At 39.6% G+C, this 14,558-nt stretch overlaps 1 protein-coding gene across 1 annotated transcript in view; it reads right to left on the reverse strand.

Annotated features, from left to right (window-relative positions):
- Nucleotides 1-1,219: 1,219 nt before the first annotated feature.
- The window catches only part of ptprn2 (protein tyrosine phosphatase receptor type N2), a 130,722-nt gene continuing 117,383 nt past the window's right edge, over nucleotides 1,220-14,558 (reverse strand). Inside the window, exons 17-22 of the mRNA XM_078280574.1 lie at nucleotides 11,119-11,238; nucleotides 9,648-9,814; nucleotides 7,257-7,310; nucleotides 6,193-6,257; nucleotides 4,035-4,108; nucleotides 1,220-1,291 (exon numbers count right to left, since the gene is read on the reverse strand). Of these exons, the coding sequence (XP_078136700.1) occupies nucleotides 1,220-1,291; nucleotides 4,035-4,108; nucleotides 6,193-6,257; nucleotides 7,257-7,310; nucleotides 9,648-9,814; nucleotides 11,119-11,238 (552 nt within the window). The remainder of the gene's footprint in view (nucleotides 1,292-4,034; nucleotides 4,109-6,192; nucleotides 6,258-7,256; nucleotides 7,311-9,647; nucleotides 9,815-11,118; nucleotides 11,239-14,558) is intronic.

Raw genomic sequence — 14,558 nt, forward strand, 5'->3', positions numbered from 1 at the left:
TGTATGCGATGAGGAATAAAAAACACTTGATATGTCAAGAATATCAAGAAATATGACCTGTGAGGCTTTTTGAGAATCACAGCAGATGTCTGGACCCCAAATACAACAATACACACAAACACACACACACACACACACACACACACACACACACACACACACACACACACACACACACACACACACACACACACACACACACACACACACTTCAACCTCTGTACATGTGAAACTGAGTATATAGTGGGTTGATTCGGATCACAGAGGAGAAGAAACGTGAAGAGTTTATTTTCAAAACGCTATATGTATCTAACACATCAATTCATTTAGGAGATATAATCTGTACAATATTGGGATTTATTTTTTACAGGCAATAACTTAATTTACTTTACATATTATTATTATTCTAAAAGTACTATAAGTAAGAGCTGTAATAATTAGTTGATTAAAGTTGAGTAAATCATTATTCTTTTAAACAAAAATGCCAAACATTCTCAGCTTCTCAAATGTGACAATTAACTGTTTTTCTTTGCCATATATGACAGTAAATTGAATATCTTAAGATTTGAGACTGCAAATTGAAGACATTATAAATGCCATTTTATACAACTTTAACAATTTATCGAGAGAATAATCTGCATATATATATATATATATATATATATATATATATATTTATATATATTAAAATAATGGTTAGTTGCAGCCCCACAATAGTTTGTTTTAAATGTGCCAATAGCCATTTTCTAAGCATCTTTATACATTTTTCCAACTGCACATAGTTGATTTCAGAACAAAAATCTTTACTTGACATCACGTAAACAGCTCGTCAGTGGCACTAGAACGGCATGTTCAGGAACTACATCACAGTTATAGAGGACCGGGGTTCATATGACAAAAAGTCTCACAGTAGGAGAGCTGATCTAAGATCCCACATCAGATCAGATCAGGCCCCGCTGGTTCCAGCCTTGAATCACTAAAACGACACAGATCCCAGATCAACAGTCGTACTGAGGCAAGACTTTTGCGAATATGGATCCAGGTGCGATATCTGGCACGACATTCATAAGTATACAGTATATATAGAGGTTAAGAGGACGCAGAGACAGAAGAGAGAAACAGAGTGAGGAGAAGGAAGGGCAGAGAGAGATGTCAGTCTTGAGTGGGCAGAGAAAACCGGTGCTCAGTGAGCAAGAAGAAGGTGGGGGATGCGATGCCTTCACTGAGGAAGCGCTTTCAGGATGGCGTTCACCTCCTCTGCCACGGCTGTCAGCGCAAACTCAAACTGTTCCTGAGGAGGTGGATGAGGAGGAGGAGGAAGAGGAGGAGGAGGAGGAAGAGGAGGGAAGGATGCAGGGAAAGAAGGAAGGGAAGAAAGTTTTAGTGTGCGTAAAAGTGCTCACGAATGCCATATTCAGAATGATTGGCAACTGCTGCCTCCACCCCCTCTTCCTCCCTCTCTCCTGACCAAACCCTGGATGTGTTTGGCCACAGACTGGAGGTGAAGGTGAGCTTTTAACTCGGAGTGCACCCGCACCCAGCATCGATCCAGCCAGGTGTGTCTTAAAATAAAGCTTTTGAGTCAAGTTGTCTCTCAGCTCTGTGTGTGTATGTGTGCATTTGTTTGTGAATCCCACTCATAGTTTTACCAAAAGAGCGCAAAAGGGGGCTGATTGATGTTTGCCCCATGGACCTGGTGTTTTTATATTCCTCTCCTCTCCCCAGGCTGCAGGCCACGGGGTCCTCTCACAGAGAAAAGGTACGTAGGAGTTTGCAGGGAGCAGTCTTTAGATGTGTCAACACATAGCCTGCCATAGTCTGGCCTGAGGATAGGCTAAATCAATACAGAGGAGTCACTGGTGGCTGTGTCTTTTGCTTTGCAGTGGAGATTATCTGGAGTGATTAGGTTTTCTATTTATATGTCTTCTGATGTTGTGATAGGGCCAGAAAATATGTAACTACATCCACCTATAGCTACACCACAGCTATATATGCCGATCTTATCCCAAGATGACTTTAAAGTTCTGTGTGTTAAAAAATATGCTTTTAAAAGCAGTTTTGTGCATGCTGTGCTGTTCACATTCACACCACTGGGGGGAGATCAATTTCTGCTTGACAGATCAGATATGGATGGTTAGTAAGAAAGAAAAATGGTCACACATGCTTTTATTACTGCATCTCTGTCAAAAGCAGTAACCATAAAAAGAAGGGAAATAAATGTTTTCTATTTGTGTGGCGGGGGGTCTATCCAAAAATAAAGTGGCAACATCATGAAGGAGGAAAAAAATAAATAATTGGTTGTCCAATCCTTGAAACCTAACTCTAAATTCCATCCCTCATTACAATCTAATTTCTGTGTAGACCCAGCATAAAGCCACAAAGTGGAATCAACAATATTCCAATATAATTTCACTTATAGTTGTCAGAAGAAAAAAAAGAGTGCTTGAAAAGCTCTCCTGCGCTGAATACAGCAGGGCTGTAAAAGCAGCATTAATGAACCATCTAGGAACACTGGAGTCTGTTAGCAAGCAGTTTCCATAAATATGATCACCCACTGCTGCATGAGATTTGCCTTTATTATCATTATTATTCCTTCCAATTACAAGAGAGAAACAAAAGAGACTTTCTACCTATTATGTGCATTAGTGGATGAGAGAAAATGCTTTGTTCACACCCTAAACTATCCCCCAAAATAGTGTTGTGAGGTGGAGGGCTCGCTGTGATATCAACTGTTTTCAGTAGCTGCATTTTGTTAGATTAATTAATCAAATGTGAGGATTTGAAGATTTTCTCTGTTATATATTGTTATAAAATGAATATCTTTTGGTTTTGGACTTTTGGTCCAAAAAAAATAAGACATTTGAAGTAGAGATGCACCGATTACAACTTTCGAGGCCGATTCCGATTTCCGATTTTTCATTGAGTTTGAACTGTCGATACCGATTTTAGCCGATTCCGATTTATATTTTCTAACCACCTTACAGCACACACAAATATTTATTTTCTATATTTTCTTTGATATAACATTTTAATACAGCGTGTCGGAGGAATACACACAGTCTCCTGCAGCGGGGCATCAGAGACAGGGACTGTCACCGCAGCGTTTGCTAACGTTAGCTTCTTGTCTCATCTGGGGTCTGATAAACAGTAAATTCATCAAAGTCAGTATGCCGTGCCCAACGCTATTTTCCGATAAACTGTAGCTGTGAGTGCGGTTTTCCTGTTCCAGTTGCTCAGCCTCAGAGGGGAGAGAGAGAGCGTCTGACCGGTCGCCTGAGATCAGTAGAGCAAACGGCTCTGCAGAGCCGTGTATAATGACGACTTTATGACATTTCATAAACAGCTGATGGAGCGGCGGTGCGTGTGCACATGCAATGCTGATGTTGCGCGATGTTTATCATGTGGCGCCCGAGTGCATTTGACGGGCATAAAATCGACATATATCAGACTGACCTGCCGGTCTCCGGTCATGGCCGGTCACGTGAAAATCAGCCAATTCCGGTCAACGGCCGGTCAATCGGTGCATCTCTAATTTGAAGACATCACATTGGGCTCGGAGAAATCATGATGGGATTTTTTTTCCACTATTTTACAGATTCATTTTATAGATTCATTGATAATGAAAATAATCCCTAGTTGTAGGCATAGTTACATGTCTACTTAATTCTCCCTTTGATCATGTTAGATAAAAACAGTAAATTTAACAGGATTAGGATTAATAATGTATGTTTATAATATTTGTTTAAGGGATAGAAATTATGAGAAAATCTTAAAATACTGTGGTTTCATAGACAAAATACGTCTGTTATCTTGGTCAGTCTCTCTGTGTCGTGTGATAAATGTGGAACAGTGAGTTATTTTCTTCCAAGACAATGTTTTTTCTAATCCTGCAGCAGTTATCAATTACCACATCATGTCCCCTGATCCTGTGCACATGAAGTAGACAATCGTCTGTTTGAATAACTGCAACAACACACCCCCCCCCCATCTCCCCCACCTCCCCCACCTCTCTAACTCAAAGCCGGGGACCTTACCTTTGTCTGGACCATGCCAGCTCTCTGGTCTCTCAAGTGCTCCAGGGTAGCGGCAATATCAATCTCTTTAGCACCTGCAACAGACCAAAAATTGGACTGAGTTCAAAGCAGCAGAGTAATCCAGCTCACATCTGCCAATCTCTCTTTATACTGGGCTCCTTTTGGAACAGCGCAGCGATTGAAAATTATTACATTCATCCCTCGAAAGACTTGGACGAGAGCCACAGACATAAAATATGCAAGAGGATATTTTTGGGGTGTGGGAAATTTGCAATAATGCTTTCAAAAATGGCACTAAGCACTGGCTACTCTGCGAGAAACTTGTTAAAAAATTGGTTTAGATTATGTGCAACTATAAAGTCTGCTAAGTGCTTTTTGATACAACAATATCAGTGTGTGCATGTATTTATGAATCTCAGAATCAACAAACTCTAATTAAAATGATTTATTGCCTTTGCAGAAGACCATACTGATGATTAACCTATGCAACAGTTGCTTGCCTTCAACAGTTATCAGCTGCTGTTGAGTTAAGTCTGTTTTGGCTTCAGAAGTTAGGGATGTTAATCTGAAAATCTTATTCTACTTTCAGATTTATGGATTTCAAGCAGCACGCCAAAGCTCATTTTAGAAAACCACAGAGAGCCTCTGAACTCTCAAGATGTTTTTGAAAGTGAGGCAGAGAAAGGAAGCAAAAGATATAGAGCAAGAGTGAAAATGTATGTTTGTGTGTGTATGAGAGAGAGTAAAAAAGAGGGATTTAATGCAGCTGGACTTAGTACTCAAAGTACTCCAGTGCTCCGACAAGACTTTCATGTCTCAGAAGGATTGGATTCCACAGTTAATCTGAAGAGAGGCTCTTCGACTGAAGAAAAAAAGATTTGGAGAGTGAGATTATGTTCATTTTATACATTCGATTCTGGAGCAGGAAACAAAAGGTTAAAAAGAGACCAGGTGGCACCTTTCATCACCGTGGACAACAGCGCATTTCTCTATGAACCAAATGAACTCCACCAGGATGGGTCAGTCTTATTACCGTTTTACAGAAAGTGAAGGGAAGGTCTGCATCAGAGGCGGCCGTCCGCCTAACCTGCTCTGACGGGCTGGGATCGCAGGAGGAGGGCATGCAGAGGGTAAGGGGGAAGGGCAGAGGTCAAAGGGCAGGCTAAACTATGGAGGGCTTTAAGGTGACGTAAGGCAGCCTTTGGAAGAACCCAGCTCCTGTGCAACAATAGATGGCCATATCCAAATGTGTTTGTATATAAAACTGGGATATCTCCAAGAATATGATTACAAAAATACTTGTTCATTTATACAAACTGAGCTTATTCATGTTCAGCTACAACTTCGTTGGAGTAGAGATTCAGCTAAAAACAAGAGTTTGCCTTATCACAAGAACCTAAAATTTAGAAACAAATCAAACCATTCCTGTTTTAGATGTAATAATACACCCACATCACAAAGATCCTTTTTCAAGTTTTATATTTATTTAGACCTGTAGATAATGATTTCTCCAGTAGACGGCCATGATGGCACCAAGTTACTGTGATTTGTGACCAAATACAGACTACCTTCCTTGACTGTGCTTTTTGATTATACAATGCTAACAATGGGCCAACTCATAATTGCAGAAATTAAAAAAGCACCTGAACCACCAGATTGTTAACATCCTGGAGATCTCGAGCAGTTTAGTTTATATTTTTTTAATGTAAGAAAAACATACACAAAGGGTGAGAATGGGTTGCAAACTATACGGATTAGGAATACTAATAAAATAAACCCATTGTTCCCACTAAATATGGATTTAAACCATTGAAGCAATATTTGAACATTTTGATTTCCCCTATAAACATTGTATTTCCATCTAAATTCATGTTGCTGTTATGATGAAGATGAATATGGCGTGGCAGTAGCTTAAATAGATAATTACTAATATGGGTAAAGGTTTCTTTTTCATTTTCCTTTTCTCTTTGTTCCACGCTTTCTTCTCCTTCCAACTCCCTCCACGCCTGCCTCTATCTTTGCTGCCTCTCCAGGCCTCAGTAAAGTCACCCTCTAATGCATCCCCAAGACCCTCTGTGGAAAATGAGAGGCTTTGGCGTTGCCAGGGCAACACTTCAACATGAGCAGAAAGAATAAAAGGGAAGCCATTGATCGTTACCTTTAGCCATCCTATTGAGGACCATGTCAATCAGAATGTAAGTCCCACTCCTGCCAGCTCCATCACTGCAGATAGTCAGAGAGATAGAGATGGAGATCATTAAGGTGGCAGAGTGAAGCTTTAATCTCAGAGTGTTTTTCTTATAAAGAAACAAATTGCTCATTTACATCTGCATCTGCTGAGAGACTGTGAAGTATATTTAAACACAAAAGAGTCTATGCATACAGATACACACTGTTCCATCTGCTTATAAAATAGAATATTTAAATAGCAAAAAACAATAATAATCCTTAATATTCTGATGAAAACACCTGAACAGATCTGAATATTTAATGTTCCAATTAATGTGATTATGTAAAACCCTTGCTTACACGAGTGCATGTGTGGTCTGGAGACTTGCTCGGCTATTGGGGAGAGGGGAATGGTTTCTGAGGCACACTGGGGACAAAGGCTTTTAAATGAATGCACCTCAGGAGCAGAGGAGAGGTTGAGAGGCCAGGGGCGGTCGAGAACAGCTTTTGGAGAGCCTTGCTTTTCCATTACTCCAGAGATAGTCTTATGAAAAGCCTCCCTTTGTGCCCGACGGCCATTCAACGGCTCTGCATGTTAATTGCAAACAAGGCGTGCACATCTCTCTAATAAAGGCAAGGCCAATAAAACAGGAGAGCGGCCTGAGCACTAGTGCTTCATTAATCCACTGCTAGACACTCAGTCCGTACAGCTCCCTCAGAGGGAGAGCAGGCTGCCTCCCCCCACGCATGACTTAACAGAATGTGACTATTAAAAGTGGTCAGACAGATACCTGGTGTTTAATACAAACCAATCAAGGCCAGTTAACTAACTCAACCAAATGGGAAATGGAAGTGTCTTTGTGCCACACCATTTCCATAAAGACACAGCCAGTGGAATAAACAGCAGCTCCAGTGCACCAGGATAAAGTAAATGGACTGAGCGGGTTTAAAATAAACAGCCTCTACCCTTCAACACACAGGCCACGACAAATAATCGCTATCCCAATTCAGCAGGGCCAGCCACTGTCACAAGGTTCAAATAGTTATACTTGCCTGCAGTGAACAATTATTGGGCAAGATCGACCCCGGTAGCACTTGTTAACCTTTCTGAAATAAAAAAAGAGAAAATTAGATGTTATTGTAAGCTTGGCAGCAAGTTATCTTCAATGCACAGGCTGCTAAATCATACTCTGGAAACAAGGTTGATTATTTGTGCTGAATAATAACAATAATGCAAATAAAGCAAGTGTGACTCATAAGGGACTTCTGTGCTTCTGTGGTCTGGATGAAATTAATGACAGCAACAATCAAAAGCACAAACAGAACCCTGAGAGATGCACCCTCCTGTCAATCAATCACTTTAATTTGAGGATGGAGAAATGAATCAGTCAATGAATAAATTGAGCATCATTTCAAACAGCATTTTTGTGACATGTGGGTGATGGATATGGTGGTGTGATGTTGTGATTGCCGACTGCCGACGCATTAACCCCAGCCAATTATGAATGTTATACACCACAGACACGGTGAAGGCCAACAAGCCTTTTCACACCCCACTGTTGCCATGGAAACTGACTACACAGAGAGCTTCCGCATCTTTCCATTTCCCTCGTTTTTTACCTTTCAGCAATAAAATTACAAATAAATGTCTGAATGTCTCATCATATCTCTAGTTATCTGGCATTTTATGTTACTTTTCAAAATCACTACTACTTATAGATTATATTATTATTATTATTATTATTATTATTATTATTATTATTATAGATTATTAGTAACATGTAAAAACACTAAATGTAACATAAATCACACGCATGAATATACTATAATATACAATAATGTGTCAATCTGCAGTTACTACTTCTACTAAAGTACTTTTACTACTACTTACAGTAATAATACTGTGTTGTAGCCTATAATTACAACGCTAAATATACTAAAATATATTATATCTATAAAAATGTGGTATATCAAATACTGCTCGTTTGTGCAAGATTTAACTCTGGTATGTATTTCCATTTTCATTGTTTCTCTGTTGATTTAACCTCAGTTGTTGTATTTGTGAAGGTTTCTATGCATTTGGACATCAAGAACTACAACCGTGAACTGCATTTCCCACGTGCACTTGCATTCCAAAGCACAGATGTGCCCTATTTGATGTCATTATGAGCTTTGAGCTTGGCTTCATCATTTAAATACATGCATTAAACATATCTAAATATTAAAATGTTATAAAACGTCTTTGTTTTCTTTTTTGTATCTTTTGTGTATATTGCATTAATTTTTTTACATCAAAATGACATTACATCAAATGTATATATTTTACATTTTAGGTATATATATAGAAAAAATCTGAATATGTCCTCAGTTAAAGAGCATACAGAGATAATTGGTGGTAGGAGTTCCCATGCAAGCCAGAGGAAGGAGCAGTGAGAGGAGGAGAGGGGAGACAGAGAGTCATGAGTGAGAGAAAGACAGTTTGTGCACAGGCCTGGCTGAGGAGACACAGTTTCCAATGATCACTTTTGTGACTATGCAACTGGGCTCATATTACTAGCTGCAACATCACAAAAATGACACTGGCAACCGCAAAATACCAAGTTGGCCGAAACCGTGAAAACCGTAAGTGTACCGTACATCTCGTGGATATGAGACCTCTGAATCACACAGTCAGAGAGTTTATATTCCCAATAACCTATAGCAGCATTAATGGAGATGCATCAAGGTAATCTAGTCGTAGGGGAGACATTGACAGCAACACAGCTCAAACCTGCACACCAATATAATAAATAAATGTAACTGACTGCAAGCTACACCCGGTTTAATTTAAAAAAAAAAAAAAAGTCAGCACCGACTCACTGCACATCCTCCTTTTTTTGGCTCTCATCTGCATTACAAACCAGAGGGAAAGACTTCCATCCACAAATCAGATGCATCTTGTCTCATTTGGAGGGATTTTCCTATCCCTCTGGGTTCTCCCAGAGGAGCTATTGCTGCTCTTCTGCCAGAACACATTATATGGAGAACAGAGTGAGGTTATTCAGTCACTAGCTTTCTCCCTCTCCCATGTTTTTAGTGAGACAGCTCTCATTTAATTGGGTGTGTGAATTAGTTTTTTTTTTTCTTCTTCTTTTCTTTTCTTCCCAAGCCAAGCCAGGCAGCGTGGGGCTGTTAATTTGCTGCATCACATGTACCGAAGGGAGGTGAGGGAAATAGGCCCAGGATGAAAGGGATAGTACAGAAACACAGTCCTTATTAGAACAACCATTCTCTAGGACACCAAAAGGCAGAGGGGCAAAAGGGAGACGGACCAGAAAGGCGCTGACAGAATACAGAATATAAGGGAAAATGATTAAGAACAAGTTCAGGATAAAGGCCAGTTGTAAAGGTGGAAAACTGCTGAGCTCCAGTGTCTGAGGCCAACCAGTAAGATCTTCACTCTACCTGCGGAAGTCTAAAAGGGTCCTAGCCGAGTTGGGGATCCCGCGGTCCATCCAGGACAGGAAGTGGAACTGCGTGACGGTTCGTGTCTCGTTTGTCTGCAGGTTCTTCAGGTAGAAGCTCCGCACCAGGAAGTCCTCACACCAGATGTGCTCCGACACCAAGTTGACCTGCATATAGAAAGAGAATATGCAAAGGATGACATTCAGTTAATTAATTACAGCTTCTTACAGCAATCTTAAATAGGAATGCATTCATAACACACATGCTTTAAAGGGTTGGTTCACCCAAAGTATAAAAAACATTTTCTGACTTAATGGCCATGCAAATAGTTTTGGTTTCCCTAACTAACCATTTATTTTGTTGTTTCATCCTGTTCACAGACACACAAGTATTTTTGCTTAGAAAGAAACTGTGAGGAGGAAGGCAGACATTTTCTCTTACAGGATTTTCAGTTTACGTGTACCTTTGTTGAAGACAAATAATTGCAGCTGTCATTAAAATGAGTTCATTTGTTAAAAAGGGTTTACACAGTAATCAAAGTGATAACTGTTCTTTTCAGAATTTGTATTAGGGGTAGCTTTGTGCGGTGAAATGAGGTGTAATTAAGTTAGATACCAATGAATGTAAGAATAATTTCTTCATTGTGAATGTCTTTATGCTGCAGTGTTGAACAAAGACCAGAGGCATTGTTGTTATGAGCAATTTAAGACATGAATATCCACTCAGTGGCCACAGTAAAATGCTCAGCCATAAATTCTACCTTTACAAAAATAATAACAATAATGTTCAGTTTTGAATGACGCTGTCAGAGAGGTGTTAATTTAACTTATATGTTTATTATTGAGGTTGTAGTTTGCAGTGGTGCACTGGTGTTACTCATTTACCGGGAAGAATATTTGAAATACATATCAATAGTACAACACCACCATTGTATATGTTTTTATACCTTTTCTGGGGCTCCATTCTAGACTCCTCACCTGATTGGCCAGTTTAAAGTGGGAAGGTGGGCTTTAATATGAGTGCAATAGAAGTTGGTCTATTAAATAAATGGACTGTTTGAAGACCAGCATTAATACAAAGATTCAGAGATTTCTTTTTTGAGAGTCATACTAAAGTTTTGGGATATCGGCCCCTGAGATTTTTGCCACCACGGCAATAAAATTAGCGGTGAATAATTTCCGTTTGTGGTGCACAAAGTTAATAAAAATGACATATGAAAAGCTCAACAGCAACACATTTTTGTATAATTTAGTTCGTCTTATTTATCTCTATTTTATGGTGTTTCAATCTTCCTAAGACATTCTGCTCTTCAAAGGAGCTATATATGATATAAATTCATTAACTTACTGCAGCGTCCTTACTACTCACCAGCTTTTATAGGGACTATTTTATTTGGTAGGAAGTAGTTTTGCTGTAAACTGCTCACAGTAAAGTCTGTTTGTAACTTGTGCTTAATCTCTCACTGACGTACCTCGTAGATGTGGTAGACATCAGAGCCTTCGTCAGGCCAGTAGGGATGACACTGCTTCACTCCATTTTCAGATAGCGGGGTCAGCATGATGACGACGACACAGCCACTCTCCCACACCATCTACACACCAGACGAAGACGACGTCAGACATCCCTCAAACACATCCAAACACAACAAACCTTTCATAATAATCTGTATGACATTACTGTAGCAGTAATATGGAGCTGAATTGTGCCACTAGGAGCAGCATATTGCACATTAGCATTACATGACACCCTTGATTAGAGCCAAATTGATTTCTTAATCTTGGTCCAGGAAGTATGAATAAATGTCACCTCTCCACGTGCGACAAATGATAAATGTTGAGTCAAACAGCAGGAGGTCTCTCAGTCGTCTGAGTGAGATCACAACATCTACTGAGCTGCTGCTCCATTTCATCTTATCACAATCTAATGTGTCCTTGGGAAAAAAATAAGGGCCCATGACAGCCATTAAGAAAATGAGGAGGTAACACGTCTTTTATGATTGCTATAAAAACACAATGGCCTTGACTATACACTAATCACAAGCTTCTGTGATCCAGCCCAGTGGACACATTACACGGCAACTGTGCCAATTGTGCCAGGATGTGATGAGATTAGGCAAGGTGATAATGTGGGGGAATATTATCCATTTAGTCTTGTAAGGTTTGGCAAATATTTGTAGGTAGTGAGGAAAAGGTGTATTTTCCATCTTCAGCTAGTAAAGTGCTTTATGCTAAACAATTTCTAGGCTCCAAGAAACATACCCCTACTATGCATCATTTTTATAGATAAAAAAAAAAAAAAAAAAACTGAAAATGACCAAAGTTGCTGCTATGTGAACTCATTGGCTTTTGTTGCATTGAATTCTGAGGAGAAGTGAGCAGGAAAGCAAGGCCCAGCAGAGCTAAGGTAATAGTCGGGAAGGGAGGGAGGGGAGCTGGATGGGGGAGTGAAGGATGAAGGGATGGAGGAATGAGGAGTGGAGGATTAGAGCAGAGCGCTTTTCAGAGCGCTGCCTGGGGCTGGTGTGGATTAGATAGGCAGAGCAAAAAGATTTGCCTCCTGCATGGTCCATTTGCATGAGAGTGCCAGTGTTTCCCCTGTTTGTTTACTTTTAATGGGAGGAAAGAGTGTTTTTTTTATCCTGCACAACCCAAGATTTACCATATTGAATAATGAATGGCTACTTATTATTTACAGGCACAGAACTTATGTTCATTGTGTCAGTCTATCTGTGTCTAATTTCCCATCACTTTCTGTTTAATTGGAAAATATTTAGTGTTGAGTTCATGGCTAAATAGCCAATTTTGATTAGATAATGGATAAGTATTTATTCACCTGGCACAGAAAAAAATTGGCAGACAAACAAATAACCTAATTGACTAAAAGATAATTATCAACTGCTTCATTTGAGGCACTTTCAAATTTACAAATTAAATACAGGAAACAGGGCAGCTTTTATTCCTATTTGAACTGATGTTGTCAATTAAGGTACACTTTTTAGATAATAGTTACTGACTCTTTTTCTTTTTTATCAATTTAAATACCATGTGAGGACAGAGCTTGTAAGCATGTTTGTTTGGGTTTAAAAAGCGAATTTACAACAAAAACTATATTACTTTTGGTGTGCAGAACAAAACCAGACCAGACTAAACTTGGCGTTACCATCCTCCCCTGGTCACAAAAGGGGGCCATCGTCTGCCCTAACACAAAGTCAGCACTATCATAATGATTCCAAACGAGTATCCATTACACACTACAAGACGCAGAGTGCAGGGCCAGCTGGTCTGCCAGGATTTATGCTTCACACTTCTACATCCTGGTCACGGCGAGCAGAGTTTCTTCACCATATGGAGGTGATGGGCCCACTAATTACGACAGCGCTGTCCTATTAACACATGAGAACGCCATTTGGCAACCATGCATCATTTAAGGCATACCTTCACACAAGACAACATGTTTTACAATAGCCTATATCTGGTGATTAATGGCAGGTTTGTCTGACATTTATGGATAAGGGTAAATAAGGGTAGGAATGCAAATAGCATGGAGAAAAATGCAAATATGATATGGGGGGTTTGCAGGTTTCTAGTACATATTCGGCTAGTGACATTGTTTTATTGATAAATAAGAACAGTAGAAGCACCAGTTGGTGGTCTGTCATGTCAGTTATTAACTTATCTTACCTCTATTTGAAGGATAATCATAACCTGGGAACCAGACAAATATGTGAGCTCATGTTTTATTTGCTCTGGCACATACATCTGGTTCCTCTCCTTATTCAGACAGATTTCCAGCCAACCATGCCCTGGTTGGGTCAATCACAGCCGTTTATATCATATGGAGCGGGTTTAATATGATAACTGACAACTTGTGGACCCTTCCCACTTTTCCCAAAATACGATGACGTCATTTTCGGCTTGCGCATCCTTGCGCCGGGTTGCGTCCAAAGGCATTTTGGTCTCTCGCTGTTGATAACGCCCCTTGGAAATAAAAAAATAACTGCTAGGTTCCAGACTAACTGTCAGGCGATGTCAGGTTAGTAATCAGGCTCCAAGTTTGGGAACTTGGGATGTTAATAGGAAGTATAATGTTGCCATGGATTCAGTGAGTTAGGCTGTGGGCTACAACTTGAACCCTGTTTTTTTGTTTTTGCCTACATTTGTTTACATTTTGGCAAATTGGAACCATGATAAGTATGCTGGATTAGCTATTAGCATTACCTGTTTGTAATGTAGCCATAGATGTACAGACAACTATCACTGGATTACTTTGATACTGAAGAAAACTTGTGAAAATGTGATGGATTTATGAGGAGTGTCTTTTTTATGATTACCAAATGGATTTATAGAAGGTTGTTTACATGGACTTGGAGATGATATCCGCTGAAACTGTGAATCTAAAAAATATGTGTATCATGTCTCTGAGTTATGACTCAGCGAAGCAGTGCCATTTTTGATGCAACTTGCAGTAATTAGATGATCAGGGTTAATAATTTGCTTGTGACAAATATGCTATTTCTGGTTACGTGGACTAGAAGATACAGAAAATACAATAAGACAATGAAGGAATACATTTTCATCCAGATGATTAAGAGTCTTTGAGGATTCTGATTTTTCAGAACAGCTGTAAGTGATGTTAAACAACCTTCTGGGTTTTTGAAGACAGAAAGGAACTTGAATGTAATTGTAGCACATGAGCGGCACAAACTGGGGCTATATTATTTCATTGATCCCACTTTGAGAAATTCAACCATTGCTTCAACACTAAAGAAATAGTAATCTAGACACTCTTGGACCAAGAAGAACACATCAAACAATCACACATGAATTGGTATGTCACACAAAACCATCTCTGTGGTGGTTCTTCCAAACCCTCATCTTTACAGAACCAAAACAGTAAAAGATGAAAAACCAC

The sequence above is a fragment of the Sander vitreus genome, chromosome 22 (genome assembly GCF_031162955.1).
Source record: "Sander vitreus isolate 19-12246 chromosome 22, sanVit1, whole genome shotgun sequence".
NCBI lineage: Eukaryota > Metazoa > Chordata > Actinopteri > Perciformes > Percidae > Sander > Sander vitreus.